Source organism: Pogona vitticeps, chromosome 2 (assembly GCF_051106095.1).
Source record: "Pogona vitticeps strain Pit_001003342236 chromosome 2, PviZW2.1, whole genome shotgun sequence".
NCBI lineage: Eukaryota > Metazoa > Chordata > Lepidosauria > Squamata > Agamidae > Pogona > Pogona vitticeps.
The window spans coordinates 188,555,984-188,573,526 of record NC_135784.1 but is presented as its reverse complement, the minus strand read 5'-3'; the positions used below and the strand labels follow the sequence as shown (position 1 = coordinate 188,573,526).

General features: G+C 41.5%; 1 protein-coding gene across 2 annotated transcripts in view; it reads right to left on the bottom strand.

Moving 5' to 3' along the window:
• Positions 1-17,131, bottom strand: part of MAB21L3 (mab-21 like 3) — a 29,702-nt gene extending 12,571 nt beyond the window's left edge. Inside the window, exons 1-3 of one of the 2 annotated variants that reach the window (XM_078386723.1) lie at positions 16,714-17,108; positions 6,020-6,160; positions 2,417-2,488 (exon numbers count right to left, since the gene is read on the bottom strand). In XM_078386723.1, coding sequence (XP_078242849.1) covers positions 2,417-2,488; positions 6,020-6,160; positions 16,714-16,929 — 429 coding nt within the window. In that variant the 5' untranslated portion in view covers positions 16,930-17,108. Of the gene's footprint in view, positions 1-2,416; positions 2,489-6,019; positions 6,161-16,713 lie in introns of both variants that reach the window. The other variant, XM_020789570.3, reaches the window with a different exon arrangement.
• Between the last annotated feature and the right edge of the window lie 412 nt (positions 17,132-17,543).

Sequence of the window (17,543 nt, the reverse complement as noted above, 5' to 3'; positions counted from 1 at the left end):
CGGACATGACTTAACGACTAAACAACAACAACAACAAGCACCTACTTGTTTATCTTTCTGATAGCCCATCAACTCTCCTCCGGTACCACATTTCAAGTGAATTGCTCTTTTACTTTTCACTGTCCAGTTTTCACATCCATAGATAGCAATTGAGAATAACATAATGTGGATTATTTTAGACTTGTTTCCAGCAACACACTGAAATATTTAAGAATCCTTTTTATTTCCTTCTTAGCTACTCTTCTAAGTCTGAATATTTTGATTTCTTGGCTGCAGTCTCGATTTTGAGTCATGATTAAACCAAGAAACAGAAAATCCTTAACCATTTCAGTTTCTTCATGGTATACAATCAAGTTATATAACTGATATGTGGTCATTTGTTTTGTCTTCTTAATAATCCTGTTTGGCATTTTCTTTATCGCTCTCCCTCAATAGTTATTTTGAGGCATTGCTATTTCCTGCCAACGCTGTGAATCCCTCCCAGCTCCTCAGTTCTATGATTCTATGAAGCAAAAACCTCTGCTGATATAAACACTAATTCTTGAAGTGAATTGATACATATTCCTCTGGTGCCTTAGCTTGGGCCGTTCTGCCTTGGGTGGACCTGCTAGGAGTCCAGGCTGATAACCGTGCACAGGCTCCTGACCATAGTGCTCTCAGCAATCCCCCTCGCCCTACTAAGGTGCATCCGACAGGGGGCGACAGTCATTTACCCCTATCAAATATTGAGCCTTTTCTTCTACAGTGGTGCCTCGCTAGACAGTTACCCTGCATGACAGTTTTTTTCACTAGACATTGGCTTAACAGTGGTTCCCATGACACTGGACAATGTTTGGTCCCTGCTTCGCAAAACGATTTTCGCTAGATGACGATTTTGACAGCTCCTGCCACGCTCGCAAACAGGTGTTTTCAGGACCTAAGTTTCACAAGACAGCGATTTAAACAGCTGAGCGGCGGTTCGCAAAGCAGCTTTCCTATGGCCGATCTTCGCTAGACAATGATGATTCTTCCCCATTGGAACGCATTAAATAGGTTTCAATGCATTCCAATGGGGAAATGCTTTTCGCTAGACAATGATTTCGCTAAACAGCGATTTCAGTGGAACGAATTATCATCGCCTAGCGAGGCACCACTGTAATTGTTATTCTCTAGCAAAAAGCAGCACTGTTAATATAAAACTAATATCTCTTACTACTGAACAGATGTATTTCTCCATATCTGCACATGACATGGTGACTTTGCTCCATTTTATACTTTATAGCGTTTCGGTCCCCATTTGCTGTCATACTCCAAAATGTTCCTTGGTGTGATGGACCCTGAAGAAATTCCACAGATAACAACTTTTTCAAATGCAACTTTGGCTGTGATCACACAGGGAAATAGATCACAATTTGGACCACTTGTGGAGTGGCCTGGGGTGATCTATTTCCCAGCAATCATACAGCACATGAGGAAATGTGCTCCAGCCTGACTCTGATCTGTGCCCAAGCTGGGCCTTTTTGTAGGGCTTCCACTTTTGGGGGCAGGACTGGAGTGATTCCCTGGAAAACAGAGGAGTTTACTTCAAGAGAGTCATTAAGTCGTGTCCGACTCTTGCTGCTTCTCTTGCACAGTTTAGGGTGGCATCATTAATAAGATGCACAGTTTAGGGGGCATTATTAATTTAAACATCACCAAGACATATACAGTACTGAGAGATCACCGTATGCAAGAACACAAATGAAAAGAAGACAACTCAATTTGTTATTTGTACTGTGCATCTGCAAAGGAGTTCCACAGCATCTTCAGTAGCATCTTCAGTCATATTATAAGAAGCCCTGTATGTCCAACAGAGATGGTGGATTATGTACTATGAAAAGTCTATAAACAACACAATGAACAGAATGAGCAGTATCCTTACAAAATGCGACAAACTCTCCAGAGTTAAAGTGAATTATGTTAAAGGCGTACTGCATGCATCAGACTTTCTTTCTTACTTGCAAGTAACATACAGGTGTCTGCCGCAATCAGACCTACCTCAGACACAACTGCATTGAATCTTGATCAGGCATACAAATTTAATGCAGACATACCCTCCTATCCAAATGTACGCACATGGGGGTTAAAAAGAAGGAAGAAAATACTCCTCTGGTACTTGGAGGTGGGAAACACAACAGAAGAAACGTTTAAGCCCAGACACAGTGGGCTTGATCTAGATCAAGGTCCTGAGCAGTTAGTTACTTATAAGTAAAAAAGAAAGAAAGTCTCTGTTACATGCTGCACATTGAACTTAGCATGCAGTCTATGAGGACAGTCAGCAAAACAGGAACAGGACTTTCAGGAAGTTTTAGGTGAATAAGAGTTTAGTGAAGGTGGTAATCAGGGGGCAGAAGCGGACATGAGGAATCTGGATAGAATCTATGCATAGCGTTTATACCTGGATAGATGGGTGGAAGGGGCGCTTCCCCTGAAGCAGAGCTGACCATTTGGCCAGTAAGGCTGGCTGATCCTAAGAGAAGCAGCAAGGAAAAGAAGCAGACACAACAGAGGCAGAAAAAGAAGTTAGTTGGCTAGCTGAATAAGCAGTTAGTGTTTGCCCATTGTTAATTAGAGTGAGAGCCAAGATGGTTGCAGCTCTGTAGCTTGGAGATAGGTTTTATGCAAAACATCATACAGCAGGGGTGTGGAACTCAATCCCTGGCCTTCCAGGATTTGAATTCGTCCCTCTGGTATCTCTCAAGCATCAAGCCCTCTCTTTCATGACACCATCTTTTTTAAAAAAAAAAACTGGTTGCCCATCTTTCGTATAGGGATCCTCCTCCATTCGAAAAGGAAATAAAAAGTCCATTTTATGACGTAATATCTGGCAGTAAGAACTTTAAACTAAAACATGCCAGGATTTTTAATTCTACCATTCCAGTGGTGGTCCTGTTCACCACTGGAATGGCATCTTCAAGATCTTCAGTGACATTGAATTTGTGGCTTGGGTGGAAAAAGGTTCCTAGCCTTGTTCTATAGACACTGCTCAATCCTGCTATGTCAGTCCCTCTGGAAGGACAGAGTACTCACCTGTAACTAGGATCCTTTGAGCGGTCATCCATGAATTCACACACATGGGTACTTCTGTGCCTGCAGGAAACACTCTCGGGAACAGTCTGGAGCGTTGTCCCTCTTTTCTCTAATATACTGCTGCACACAACAGTCATTCGTTCAGTTCCCTCTGTCCCCTGCCAGGGTACAGACTTGGCTAGCATGATGGACAGAGGGGAGATTGGGAGGACTGTGTGAATTCACGGATAACCACTCGAAGAACCACAGTTACAGATGAGTAACCTGTCCTTCTTCTTTGTGGTCCCCATGAATCACACACACGGGTGACTCCTAAGCTCTTACTGGCTGGTGGGGATGTCACGCAAACAAGAAGACAACACCGCTTGACCGAAACATGCATCCACCTTTGCTCTTACATAAGGATGGCATGGATTGAGACCCAGTTGTGGCCTTTCAAATGTCCTGCAACTGGGCTTCCTTTAAGAAGGCTATTGACGCTGCCACTGCTCATGTAGAATGCCCTTTCAAAGCGTCTGATAATCGGCAGTTATAGCGAGATTGTCTTCACTACCCACTTACCTAGTCTTTGTGAAGACACTTGCTCTCCTTCCCCAGCCCCCTCCCCGATAACAAAGAAATAGTCTGTTCATTTTTCTAGTTCAGCTCTTCCTGACTATATAGAAAGCCAAGGCACACCTCACTTCTAAAGTGTGAAGAGTCCTCTCCTGCCTGGAGGTTGACGTGGAAAAGTTGGTAAAACTAATAGTTGACTTGCATGAAAATGCAAAAGGACTATAGGTAAAAATTAAATGTTGGTAAAATAAAGTCACTTCATGAATTCTAAACAATGTTTCTCACAGTGTGAAGCTGATATTTCACTAGCCCTTCTCACTGAGGTTATACCTACTCGGAACACATTATTACTGTATATGTTAGCAAACTCAAATGAACTGTGGGCAGAGGCTTAAATGGGGATTTTGTTAGCTGATTTTACACTACAGACAAAAGACCATAGAGGTGTTGGTGGTCTTCAAAGGCGCTACTGTTGTTACGGCAACAACTTTTCAATCCTGCCGCCATCTTGGGCATCACCGTTCTTGGTGTACACCATGTGCTAATCTCATTCAGGTCTCTTTGAGCCAGGCTAAAGCTCAGATCCAAAGGGCTGATGTCAGCCCTCCAAAGGTGGATGCAAAGTCGCAGAGAGAAATGAGAGAGCGCGGCTCTTTCAGAGGAGGGAGGAGTGGTGTGGATGCATAAAAGGAAAATCCACCCAAAGGGGTACAGAAATAACTAAGAACTTGATGAAGGGACAAATCCACTTCTTGATGATCTCTGCATTTCCTGACTCAAATGACCAGTTTCTTCCTCTGATTGGTGAGTCGAGACGAACAATTTCTTTGTTTTCCTTTGATTCTAAAGAAGATATTAGCATAGAAGGGCGAACTGAACTGAAGAAAAAAGGACAGTAAAACTTAAGTGTTTGTGGTAAACAACATTAAAGATTTATTGTATTTTTTCTTCAGTTTTTTAGGTTTGGAGTGATCCAACTCTGGTACTTATTTTCTCTTTCTAGAAGCTGAGGCTGACTGTGTGATCTTACCCAGCAGGTTCAGAGTCGACTTTTGTTTGCATATCCGGTGACTTTGACTGTGAAGTGCCTTGATCCTCTCTGAGTAAGCTACTTTCATTATTATCTATTTTAGACAGCATCTTAGAAATAGATAGAGCCAATGTTGAGGCCTAGTCCCTCTAAACTGAATCCATGGCCTTGAATAACTATAACCACAGAAAAGTTATGAGATGAGATTGTCTATTTTTAAGTACAATTTTCGTAAAATCCTGGCAGATCTTACAGTTTGGGTCTGCCGAGTTTCTCCCAAACAATAAAGGCATTTTTTATGTCTGTCAGAAAGCAGAATCTTACCTCCACAAAATATTCAGTATTTAACTGGGCCCATAAAGGCCATAAACCAGCAGGATTCAGACCATGACCTTTTCAAAGGTTTTCTTGGAAAATTCAGCTATCAAAAACAGGAAGGTAAGCACTGGAAAAAGATTGTAGTATATACAGATTTCTTATATTTTACAACAAAGCTCCAAACAGTCCCAAGAAATGAGACTAGTGGCAGTTAGAAGAGAACTGAAGGAATGACCATTGGGTGGAGTAGTATATTCAAAAAAGGAAGAGCAAATCTCTAGAATGTTCTTGAGAGTGTTTTGCAGAAGTACCCATGTGTGTGATTATTCACAGAGACCACGAGGAAGAAACAAGAGAATAACCAAGTTGAACTGTCTCCTTCTCCTACGTGAACTTCGTCTGTTATGAACACCCTATACCTTTCCAACTACTTTTTCCAGTCTTGTCAAGTAGGATAGCTAGGGCTGGACTCGTGGAGAAGGAGAACAGCTACTACAGAGCCATCTCTTCATCTTATGTAAAGCTCTGCTTGAAAACAACAACAACAACAGATGCCAGTTATACCCATGGTTTCTAACACCCGTTCAGATGCTACTGAGGTTCATGTCTGCAACAAGCTGTGATGACTTGAACTAGGTACCTCTGAGTCCCTGTGCACTGGATTGTCGGTTTCAGCATCTCCCTGGGCAGCTTATTATCTTCAGCCCCCAGTTGTTGCATACTCATAGGGATGAGTGTAAGAGAGCTTCCTGCTCCAGTGGGGGGGGGGGAGTTTTCCCTAAGCTTTGATATGTGCTGATAGCTGACTTTCTTCCCTGCCTCCTGATTTTGTCTTTGGTTGTGAACTCACCTTCAGCCTTGGCTCCTGCCTTTGTCTCTGACTACCACCCACACCCTAGTTGTAAGAAGGCAGCCGCCCTGTTTTTCATTGGAAGTTGCCAGAGGCGCCTGATGGGGTTTCTCTCAACCTTGTAATGGCGAGATGATGCTTTCATTTGGAATGAGTCTCGGTGCCCATTCACGTGCTGCACACACATCCCCAAAGTGAGGCCAGCCCCGTGCACTTACCTTCAAGTTCTCATTATGAACGCCGGAGTTGGAGATTGCCTGAAAACGAGCGTCCTTGTTGCTAATATCTGTGGTTAATTGTTGTATGATTTTTTGCACCTCGTCCACAGTTTTGGATACCACTCGGTGCCTCATATTCACCTGCAGGTATAAGCGAAGGTTTTATCCCGTTGCTGCAAACAAACCCAAGTACACAAATAAAGTTGCTGAACCAGGAACCTACTGGAATATGGGCACGGATCATGTGCATGAACCGGGGCATGTACATTCAAGTGTACAGGTGGATATGAATATGCATGGGAAGAGGATGTATCTAACTAGCAGCCAGCTCAGATGATCTAGTGGCAACATTAACTACAAATTAATGTAAGTAGAGCTACATCAACTCAAACAAACAAAACTAAGCCTTATAAGGGAAGCCATTCCCATGTGGAATGGTTAAGGGAGTTGGGTAGCTTTAGCCTGCAGAAAGGAAGTGTGGGAAGTGATTTGATAGCCATGTTCTAATATTTGAAAGGCTCTCACACAGGAGACAGAACATCCATTTTGTTTTTTAATCCATAGCATAGGGCCTGAACCTGTGCGTTCAGATTACACAAGATGAGATTTCATCTAGATATTAGGATGAATTTCTTGATCTTAGCTGCACTGCGGGATAGCTCCGTGATTTAGGTATTTGGCTGTGGAGCCAAAAGTTTGGAGTTCAGTGCCTCTTTGACAGGGGATTTAGACTTGATGATCTATAGGATCCCTTCCAGCTCTGCAGTTCTAAGCCGATGATAATAATTAATAGTGGGATGGACTGCCTTGATAGTTCTGGATTTTGCTTTGCAAAATAGAGATTAGATAGGTACTCATTACAGATATTTTAGCTTTGCCCTAGCAAAGAGATGGGCTCACGTTCCCTAGAGCCCCTTCCAAATCTACTTTTCTATGATTCTACAGAGACCGAATGCATTATTCCATGTGGCAATGCTTAAACATGTCCTAAATTTTAAATTTTTAAAAAAACCTCTTCTGAACATTCTTAGAGGAAACAATGTACCGCTGTTTCTAAAGTACATTTCACACACAAAGCACATTAATGCATTATGGAGTAACATGGTATGGAGTGAAGGCATTTGTAACTTTGTGGGTTTTTTTTCTATTTCTATTTTATTTTAATTTAATGTTTGCTTCACTGAAGGCAAAAAGAGGCTATCGTGATCTTCATTTGGCAGAACCCCAAACCTGATGATTATTTCTTGAATCTGCCATGATTTTGATGGCATACTTTGTCAGTGCTTCAGAAATGTATCACTTGAGAAAATAGCAAAAAAAACCTTGTACTGTGTGTTTAATTTCTCCAGATAAACTGTCTTATTTGCAATATTTCTGAACACTGGATATCCAAAATCTTCTGCAGGTTTGGTAGTTCATGTGGAAATGACTAAAGTCCAAAGAAAGAAAGAAAGAAAGAAAGAAAGAAAGAAAGAAAGAAAGAAAGAAAGAAAGAAAGAAAGAAAGAAAGAAAGAAAGAAAGAAAGAAAGAAAGAAAGAAAGAAAGAAAGAAAGAAAGAAAGAAAGAAAGAAAAGAAAAGAAAAGAAAAGAAAAGAAAAGAAAAGAAAAGAAAAGAAAAGAAAAGAAAGAAAAGTTTCACGCTTCCTGCAATATGCAAGAGATGACATTGTTACAGCTTCCTTGGACAGAGGTTAAGAGAGTTGACTGACATTTATCCTCTGTTTATGGAATGCTCAGGACTCAGTTCAAGCCTAGCATGCAGAAGAAAGTTTTGCACATGGCCAGTGTGGATTTTTCTGTGATTTTATAGGAAAAAAAAGAAAATGTTGTATTTCATGGAACTAAAAATGCGGTGACTAAATCTACCCTGAAACACAATTCTTCCATCTCTCCTGATGCACCAAACTTTCCTCTCTTGATCCTACCATACCTTCTACTAAAATACCAAAAATCTACTGGAAAGATAAACACTACATAAACTTGAACATATTCCTTAGCAACTGCATGTCAGATTTCTCATCTGAAATTCATCAGCAGAGCCAGCACTGTGGAACTGAGGGCACAGTCACATGAGGAAGTAGACCACAATAGATTAATGTAATCTATTTCTCAGCAACCACAAGATGCATGGCGGAATGCACTCCAGCCCAACCCTGATCCAGGCCCAAGCTGGGCCTTTTTGGTCCAGCTGTAGCAGGCATCCTTCAGTCTTGAGAGTCTATGGTAACATGCTCTGTATGGAGGTCTTGGAACAGCATCTAGTGTGTCTGAGAATGCCAATTGGAGAGTGGCAATCCTTTGAAGACAAATACAATCTGTCCCCTGTCCAGCTCCCTGGTTTTGCTGGTTTCGGGACTGCCTCTTTGCCTCGGCCTGCTGGAGAAGTGTCTCTTCAAATTGGGAGAGGCCATGATACACCGCCGGCCTCCAGGCTGAATGCTCAGACGTCAAGGTTTCCCATCTGTTGAGGTCCATTCCTAAGGCCTCCAGATCCCGCTTGCTGATATCCTTGTATCGCAGCTGTGGTCTCCCTCTGGGGCGATTTCCCTGCACTAATTCTCCATACAGGAGATCTTCTGGAATCCGACCATCAGCCATTCTCATGACATACCCAAGCCAACGTAGGCGGCACTGTTTAAGTAATGTGTACATGATAAAAATTCCAGCTTGTTCTAGGACTACTCTGTTTAGAACTTTGTCCTGCCAGGTGATACCAAAAATGCGTCGGAGACAACGCATATGGAACATGTTCAGCTTCCTCTCCTGCCGTGCCCAAAGGGTTCAGGACTCGCTGCAGTACAGGAATGTGCTCAGGACACAGACTCTATAGACCTGTATTTTGGTGTATGTTGTCAGCTTCTTATTAAGCCATACTCTCTCTGGAGCATGATCCAGCTATAGGGCATCAATTTTTTGTGGACGAGCTGGAGCAATTCCCCAACCAGACAGAAGTTTTGCTTTAAGGGAGATTACTTCCTTTTGTGACCCTTTTGGGGTGTTGCACCTTTACAGCCCTGAATCAGAAACAATGAGTCAAATATGGTCCTGAAAGACATCTGATAAATGGATTAATTAATACATAAAATGAAGAAACACCCTATGAAGTCAGCCCAGCAATTCAAAGAGAATAGTTTTTGTGAAATAGCCATGGTTCCCTCCTTGCCTCTTTGAATCACTCTGATGATTCTTCAGCTTATTTATTTGGGAGCTGAAAGTAAGTTCAACTGAACTGAGTATGGTTTATTTCTGATTAGGCATTAATAAAATTGCACTGATATCTGTATCTCCTCTCGCCCACTTCCACTGGCATGCGGTGCCTTTTTAAGGCTTTGTATCTGCTTTCATATAAAACCTATTCAGGTTTTTAAACTGCCATTTTTATATTAAAAAGGAAAGATCAAAATATAAAAAACATTTACCTTGGTAGCTCAAATTAAAAAATAGGGCTGCATGGAATGTATACTGTGAGATTAACAACCTCCTGCTTCATCCTCTGTCTTTTTTTCATATTTAATATTGCAGTACGGTATTGAAATACGTACAGTGAACAGGCAGAGGAACAATGCCTCCCCCTCTTATCTGATCTGTTGATCATAATAAAGAAATCAATCAGTGCATCCTCCTCTTGTGTGTTTTCTGCAATGACAGTCTCCAAACAGTAGAAAAGGAGGCAGCCTTATTTAATGGGGGCAACAACTATTTTGAATTCCTCCATATCTAAAAAGCACATCAGAATAAATCTTCAAGTAAATACTCTTCTTTCCGAAAGAAGTTTGTCTCATTTCCAAATATAAAGTGTCCTTCAAAATCTAATTTTGAAATGAGTATAATGGCTCGGAGAGGGTTCTTGTCAATCCAGTAGAGCCTTAGTTTCATTCTGAGCTTGTCACATTTCTTTTTAAAAGGAACATTATCATTAGTGTTTTGTTTTTTTTTGTTTTGCTTTGTTCTTTATGAATGCATAAGCTTTAGTGTTACGGTTGCATCACAGGAAAATTTAAGATCTCTTCCATATCTCTGAGATAATCTCTAAGGCACTTTCCTCATCTATACCTGTAAAAGTTACAAATAGGGAATTGGCATTGTTGGCAACGGAAACAAATAATTTGCTTCCCTTTTATGACACATAAAATCTATAGCCTGAGGCGAGGAAGCAACCTCCACCTCCGTTCACTAGTAACTTACAGCAGCATGTCACAAATTTTACCACATAACAGTCAATAGCATGAGCACTTCAAACCTTTTTCTAAAATATACAATTGCTGCTGTTTTCTAAAAAAAATGTTGGATTTCCTAATTCTCTGGGAGACTCCAGCGTCTAAATGACAAAAATAATGTATGTCCTCAGCAAATATCAAGCTTGGCAAAAAGATACTGGTAGCTAATCAAAGCGCCTGAACTTCCTTCAGACAACTTTGGCTGGAACTTCATGTTGCAAGTAACTTACAGTAAGTTTTTTTTATTGTGGGTTATCTGCAATGTGGAGCAAAAATCCTCCCATCACATGCATATTTAAATGTAGTGAAGTCACTGCCTACCTGCCCCCCTCGCGCGCCCCCCCGGCAAGAACAATGCTAGCCATCCAGCACTGGCCGCCTGGCAACATTGCTTTTGCCCAGGGAGTCAGTTTCCATGGTTCCATTTTTGACATCTATAGAACAGGCTGCCTTTCCACCTTTGGAGGGCTTGCTTGTCCAGCAAACCGATAGATGGTGACAACAACCAGGGAGTACACGCTGGCAGCATTTATTTATTTATTTATTTATTAAATTTATACCCCGCCCCTCTAGACCATGTCTACTCGGGGCAGCTTACAACATAAAAATATATCAATATAAAATATATATAATCATAAAAAATAAAATTACTATATTAGTTAAAAACAATTAATTTAAGAAAGGATTACCAAGATGGGGTAGGATAAGGAAAGAAGAAATTAAAAAAAAAAGACTTAGCTGACTGGAGGGAAGGCCTGCCTAAATAGCCAAGTTTTTTTATTTTTATTTTTATTTTTTTTTTATTTAGGAACAGGGATAGAGGGTACAAAAGAAAGAGGGGATAGGAAAGGAAAAATGGTTTTGGGGGATAGGAGAGCATAAAGTATAACATCATCCAATCAATTCATATTGCTAATACATATCAACTTTTTGCTTTTTCATAGTTTGATTACCCTCCTGCTTTTATCTTATCATTTAATTTTAATTTTATTCTATGTTATTCCAACATTATCTGGTAGCTGCTGCCATTTATACAATACATCCCATCGTTCAGTTTCTTTTTGAATTGAACAGTCTTTCAGCCCATCTGACAGAATATCCATTTTTTTCACTTCCCATATTTTCACCATAAAATTGTCTGGTTTCAGTATCTCTGCCTCCTTAAGATTTTTGTCATAATGCTTTTTAATTTTGGAAGCTGCATGGGTCACTGGATAACTCTCTACTGCATTCATATTACCTGGTGTCATGTCTAATACAGACGATTCTAAAGTCTGTACAACTTCATTTAAGTTTTGTTTGGCATCTACTGTCCCCTCTTTCGTCCCTTTCATCAAATCTTCTATTTTGCTAAGACCTGCATTCACTTGATAATATTAGCCTTTGTATATTAATCTGCCATTCCTTTTCTATTTCTTGCACCACTATTCCAGAACTTTGGGATTGAACAGACCAAGTCTCCATTTGTTCTTTTGAATTTTTGGGGTCCATCTCAGGCTTTGGGGTTTGTATAAATACCACAATAATCACCCCCTAGAAATCCTTCCACAGTTTCCACAATTTTATCAACAATTCAAACCCCTCATCATAAACCTCCCCTTAGATCTCCCTCCAATCTTTGTCCAAATATTGTAGTATAAAAATCAACTTTTAGCCCAGCAAATACAGTATCAATTAGAACCGTGACACAGTTATTTCTTCTTCTCCTGAGTTCAGCAAGCTTCTATTATTAGACTCACACGCGGTCTGCAGTCCAATAAACAAAACAACAGTCACAGAGTCTCAAACTGTCCAGTAGATTGTCCTTGGAGCTCGTCTTGTGATCTTCATTAACCCCTTACTGCTCCTTAGTCCAGTCGGCCACGTCAGCTCCTTCTCCCGAAAACCACCAGATTCTATTATTTATAGTTCACAAAGTCCAGAGAAGGCAAAGAGTAACGTATCCCAGCCACACTGCATCCACCGAAGTCTCTTAAATCCAGTCAGACGGTGTTGCTATCTGGGATTCTTCTCCAGAAACATAAGATTTATTTTTCCATCTCAGACTCTCGGCTTTAGAATCAGCCTGGTGTTTAAAAGTTCACTTGGAGAAGCTTAGTTTCGTTTTTGAGTCAGACTGATAAGATAAACCCGCCGCTGCATTTATTCTTTCAGCCAAATATTTTCATTCTTATTTCAGCTTAATGAGGCTGTTTCATAAATCAGAGGCTTCGGCTTACTTACTTGTTATATATTATTAGTTTATATTGATTGCTCTCCTCTCCCCCGGTAAAGGGTTCCTCGCGGCTCAGTGCCAAAAAATGGCGCCCGCTCCAGTCCGTGCACGGTGATTTCTTCAGAAGAAAGAAGTCCGGGTCTGCCTCCCTTTCTTCTCCTTCTGCTGCTCACCATCTGCTTCAGAGAGACTTCTTCTAGACTCTTCTTTGATCCCCATTTCAAAAAGGGGATCCCGGGCCGGAGGGTTCCAGCTTTTTCCAGAGAGCTCCTCTCTGGAGTTGCTGGCAGCACCGCAACAAAGCCCCGCCTCCCGAGAAAAGTGAAATATTTAAGGAGTGATTTTACCAGTTTCACTCCCCTAGTGAGTTTCCATGGCTGAGTGGGGATTTGAACCCTGCTCTCTAGAGTCCTAGTCCATCACTCTGTCCACTATACCACAACAGGAACAAAAACATATTTGGACCAAAACCACATTTTATCTATAGTTCCTTACAAGGATTTTTAAAAAAGAAAGTTTTTTTCCCCCATGGAAAAGTTTTTAACTGTTTTTAACTGTCTTTTAAAAACACCCAGCGAGGGTGCCAGCTGAATTTCTGTTGGAAGGGTGTTGGAGGGGCCACCGCCAAGAAGGCCCGGTTTCTAGTTTTTTCCTTCCGGGCCTCCCTCGGCGTCAGACCCCTTCAGCCGTCCCTGCTGGCTATGACGGGTGATCCGGGTAGATCTGGGTGGGAGAAGACGATCTGCCAAATATTGAGGTCCCAAACCGTTTAGGGCTTATGGCAGAGGGAGCCTCCCCAGCTCTCAAAGACAGCCCCTGCTACCACCCGCTGCAACTGTTTTAACCTTACAACTGTGCTCCCCAACAGCTTTTTCCTCATCCAGCCACTCGCTGGACAAGATAGACAAGCACGCTCTGCAGAAAAGGAAGGGCTCTTTTGCCCAGCTGAAGCCTTACTGTGCTTTAAAACGGCAACCAGTGTGCACAAAATTAAAGCATACTGAGGCATGAAGTGCTAAAAATGGTTTGACATTGACACTGCTTTAAGGAAAAAGCGTTCACGAGCGCATGTCCAGATAGTCTTTAGGGTGTAGTCCACTCTACAAACAGAAATAAAACCCATTGAATTGAATGGGGATGTGACTGATTACTCCCAGTGTGCATGAAGGAACTCACTGTATCACTCTTTTAGCCTGAACATTTAGTGCCAAATAACTGTGGCTTGTCCTTTTGTGGTTTGTTTTGGAGTTCAGGAGATGGCAAGGAAGGAGATAACATTATGCTCACATTTCCTCACATTCCACCCACAAAGAGAGGCGGTAGCATCAATGATCTGCCCTCTTTCCTCTATCCAGTACACAGTGATGGGCAAATACGTCATCATTATTCCACAGAAAAGTAGTGAATTACAGCCAAGGCCATTAAATATATAAAAGAAATAGTTATGCTTCAGCTTATTACTTCAAAATGTAAATTTGTTACAAATGTAAAGAAAAGTTCCAAGCACTGGTTTCAACACACCACGGAAACGGCAAGCCTTTACATAATTGTCATCTTTGCTTGCTCTCTACGCGATTGATCTGGCTATGCCTGCTCATTACCAAATGTCGCTAGTCAAGACTAGGTCACAGGCGCGCTGATCTTTCTTTCCATCATCTGAATGGATTCTGTATACATTTGTGTTCTGCATTGATTTGTGGTAGGACTACAGCTCTCTCTTGTGCTGTCAGAAGATTTGCTAAATCTATATGGAGCAACCTAAGTTGTATTTCTACGCTTGAGTTTGATATATTTACTCTCTAAAGAGAGCATTTCATGCATTTGATGAAGTAGGTCCTCAAAGGCACTTTGGCACTAAGGTGCTATAGTGACAAATTCATTTTTTCCCCTGGCTTCTAAAAACTGCATGGTACTCTGTGCTAACTTAGAAGCTTTCCATTATTAGAAGCATAATTCAGTGCCTTTCAAATAATATTAATTATTTTTCATTTGTTGCATAGATATCCCTCCTTTCCTCCAGAAGGCCCAAGGGGGGGCATGTGTGGCTCTCTCATCTTAACCTTACAACAGACCTCTGAGGTAACTGAGGCTGAGAGAATGTGGCTGGCCCAAGGCCACCCATTGAGTTTCACACCTGAGTGGTGAATCCTGAAGCCGACGTTGGTGAGTCAGAGTCCGGCATTCTAAACACTGTACCACACAGGCCCTCAGTGTTTGAAACCATTTGAACTGGGAGTGAGAAAATCGGAGGCAAACTAGAGGTGATTTCCCCAAATCTCCTTTTTTTTTCTTTCTGAAAAAAGGAAATACAGTTGGGATGATGGTGGAGGGTTAGAGTTAAAATTTGGAATGGATTTGCAATGATTAAGGATGGGAGAACAACCCTGTTTCTCCACATTTTTACAACAGCCGGCCATTGAAAGCTATTTGTCCCACAGGAGAAAATAATATTATGTGCATGTTATCACTTTTGTGTGGCATATTTATTATTTATTTAGGTTAGAAACTATCTTTCTCAGAGGACTGGGACCTAGGATGACTGCAGTTTCAATCCCAATCTGAGCCTCTATCACCTTTTAAAAACCACAGGAAATTCAGCCACAGATTTCCTGATGTCTCAAAAAAAAGGCCTCATGATGCACAGGACACCCATCCCTCCGGGCATTTCCCAGGAATTACACTCTCATGAAACAGAGCTGAATACTGAGGATCAACAACACCCCATGTGAACTGAGCATACACTGTACAAAATGCACACAAATCTTCTGGAATAAGGATTCTGAATCAGTGATATGGGCAGAATACAAAAATAGTCTCAGTGGCATGCCAGGTTTTCATTACAATTCTTAATTCACATTCCCTCAGTCTCTGTGTCCTCCTGCAAGTGTGACGTGCTGTGTACCACCAACCTTATCCAATGCAGATTATTCCTCTCTGACCTTTTGGCATGATAATGTTACTGTTTCCATAGCACTATGATTTATATTCCACAGTGCCAATACTGTTTTCAATTTACTAATGACAGCTAATGTGGTATAGCAAATAAAGTGATGGACTCGGCCTCAGGAGACCTGGGTTCAAACTGCCATAAGTGATATAGGACTTAATGGCATAAACACAATGGCTGAAATCCTGTTCATGGAGCTCCACACATGTAATGTCCATTATCAATAGCAAGTTGCAGTGGATTACAGGCTTCTTTTAGGGATTTCAGGGTGCGTGTGACTTGGTCACATTATTTATGAGTTGCATGCATCCCAAAACTGCCTTTAACCTGAGGCGATTTGCCAGTGATGGTGACATCATCCCCACTGTGCATGCAGAACTGCGCAAAAGAATTTCAGCCAACAGAATTATTTTTGTTCGTTTGTGTTTACCCCAACAACGCTAAAAGGTTTACAAGGATAAATATAACAGAACGCCTGTCGATATATAAATGTTCTTTTTAGAAAAGGTGGGCTAATATGGTGAGCCCTAGTTCTTTGACATAATGGTTGGTAAGATGAACCATATATGAAGTTCACAACCAATTTCTGACAGGATTTAGGATTCACCTAGAGGCAAACCGAAGTACAAAGAATTTCCTGAAGGCAGAGGTGCTGAAAAATCATTATTATAACTGCATGGATGCAGAGTTAAAGAACTGCCACAGAAGAAGCATCTGTATTGGAATTAGGAGCCAGCAAGGCCAAAATCAGCACTGATTTCTTTGCATTTGTTCACAATAGATTTATCGCAGACAGAAGATTGGATACCAAGAGCTGCACTTCCATACTTCACATTTCAGCCTTTTCAGACTGGAAGCTGCACTAATCTGTTGCAACAACACTTGACAAAGGGCCTTAAAGACTAAGGCATTTTATTCAGCACAGGCTCTTGTAGCCTCCACCACAGTGCGCTTCGCTTCGCATGCAGTTGAGTCTACTGTGGACTCCATCTGAGGAAGTGAGCTGCAGTCTACGGGAGTCTATGCCAGAAACAACTGGTCACCCTTAAAAGTGCTATGCAACTCTTCATTGTTTGCGTTGGACTTTGTTGGCCTTTCCCAAAAGTTCAAACACATGGTAGGTTACTTAAAACCCTTTCACAACTAAGCCCAATATGGAAAAGTGTTGGAAGTTCCCAGTTTTATCCCACAGGTAAGTGACATATCTTTTGCTAGAGAGACCATCATTTGGAGATTTCAAGAGTCTGGAAATCAAATGCCATTCTGGATTCTGAATCTTTAGAAAACAGGGAAGATTAGCGTAAGCATCCTTACCTTATTCTCGATGTATTGTTCTACCGCTTCTTCTGCGAGTGGCTTCATCCTAATGACTTGTCTTCTGTATATCTCCAAGGAAAGGCCTTCCGAAGCTGATGCTGGGATGGCAACTCCCAGATTTTCACCCCCTATTGTTCTTGTCAGATACCTCAAATATCTTTGTTTCCCCTGCAAATGAGAAGAAGGGACGCGATACTTCTTTTGGTTCTGCATCGTAACTCTCACTTCTGCTTAACATAAAATCATTCTGAACTTTCCCCTCAATGGTTTCTCAGTTCATATACATACATGCATACGCACATATATACATATCAGAGCATTTTCTCAACTATGCTGAGAAGTTCAGAATGTTCTGATTACCATGCGCACTGCTTGCTTAACCAAGTTTTCTCTCGGATCAGCTGTAAAAATATTCAAATTTTACCCACCCCTTTCTCTCTGCAACGGTGTGGCTATTTTTACACATGTGGGGCTGCAGTCCACAGCTTCTGTTCCTTATCTCTCCTTTCTCTCTCTTGCTTTATTGACAGTAAATGCCACGCCACTTGGGCCTTGCCTGCCGTTTGCTTTAGTTTCTTGACTGTAAACACAGACTAAGCTGCCTCTTGATAGCTGGCAGCTGCTTGGACAAGCATACATACACAACACAAATTGTTCAGTAAAGGGAAACAATTGATCGGTCCCTTCATCAATCGAACAAGAGCGGGTGGCTTTTAGCAGAAGGCTGTGTCGTGACGGCAGGGGCGTGTAGCATATTCCATTCTCTCCAAGGCCAGAGATGCACAAAACATACAAACAGTTGGGCTCATCTTTGGAACACATTGCTT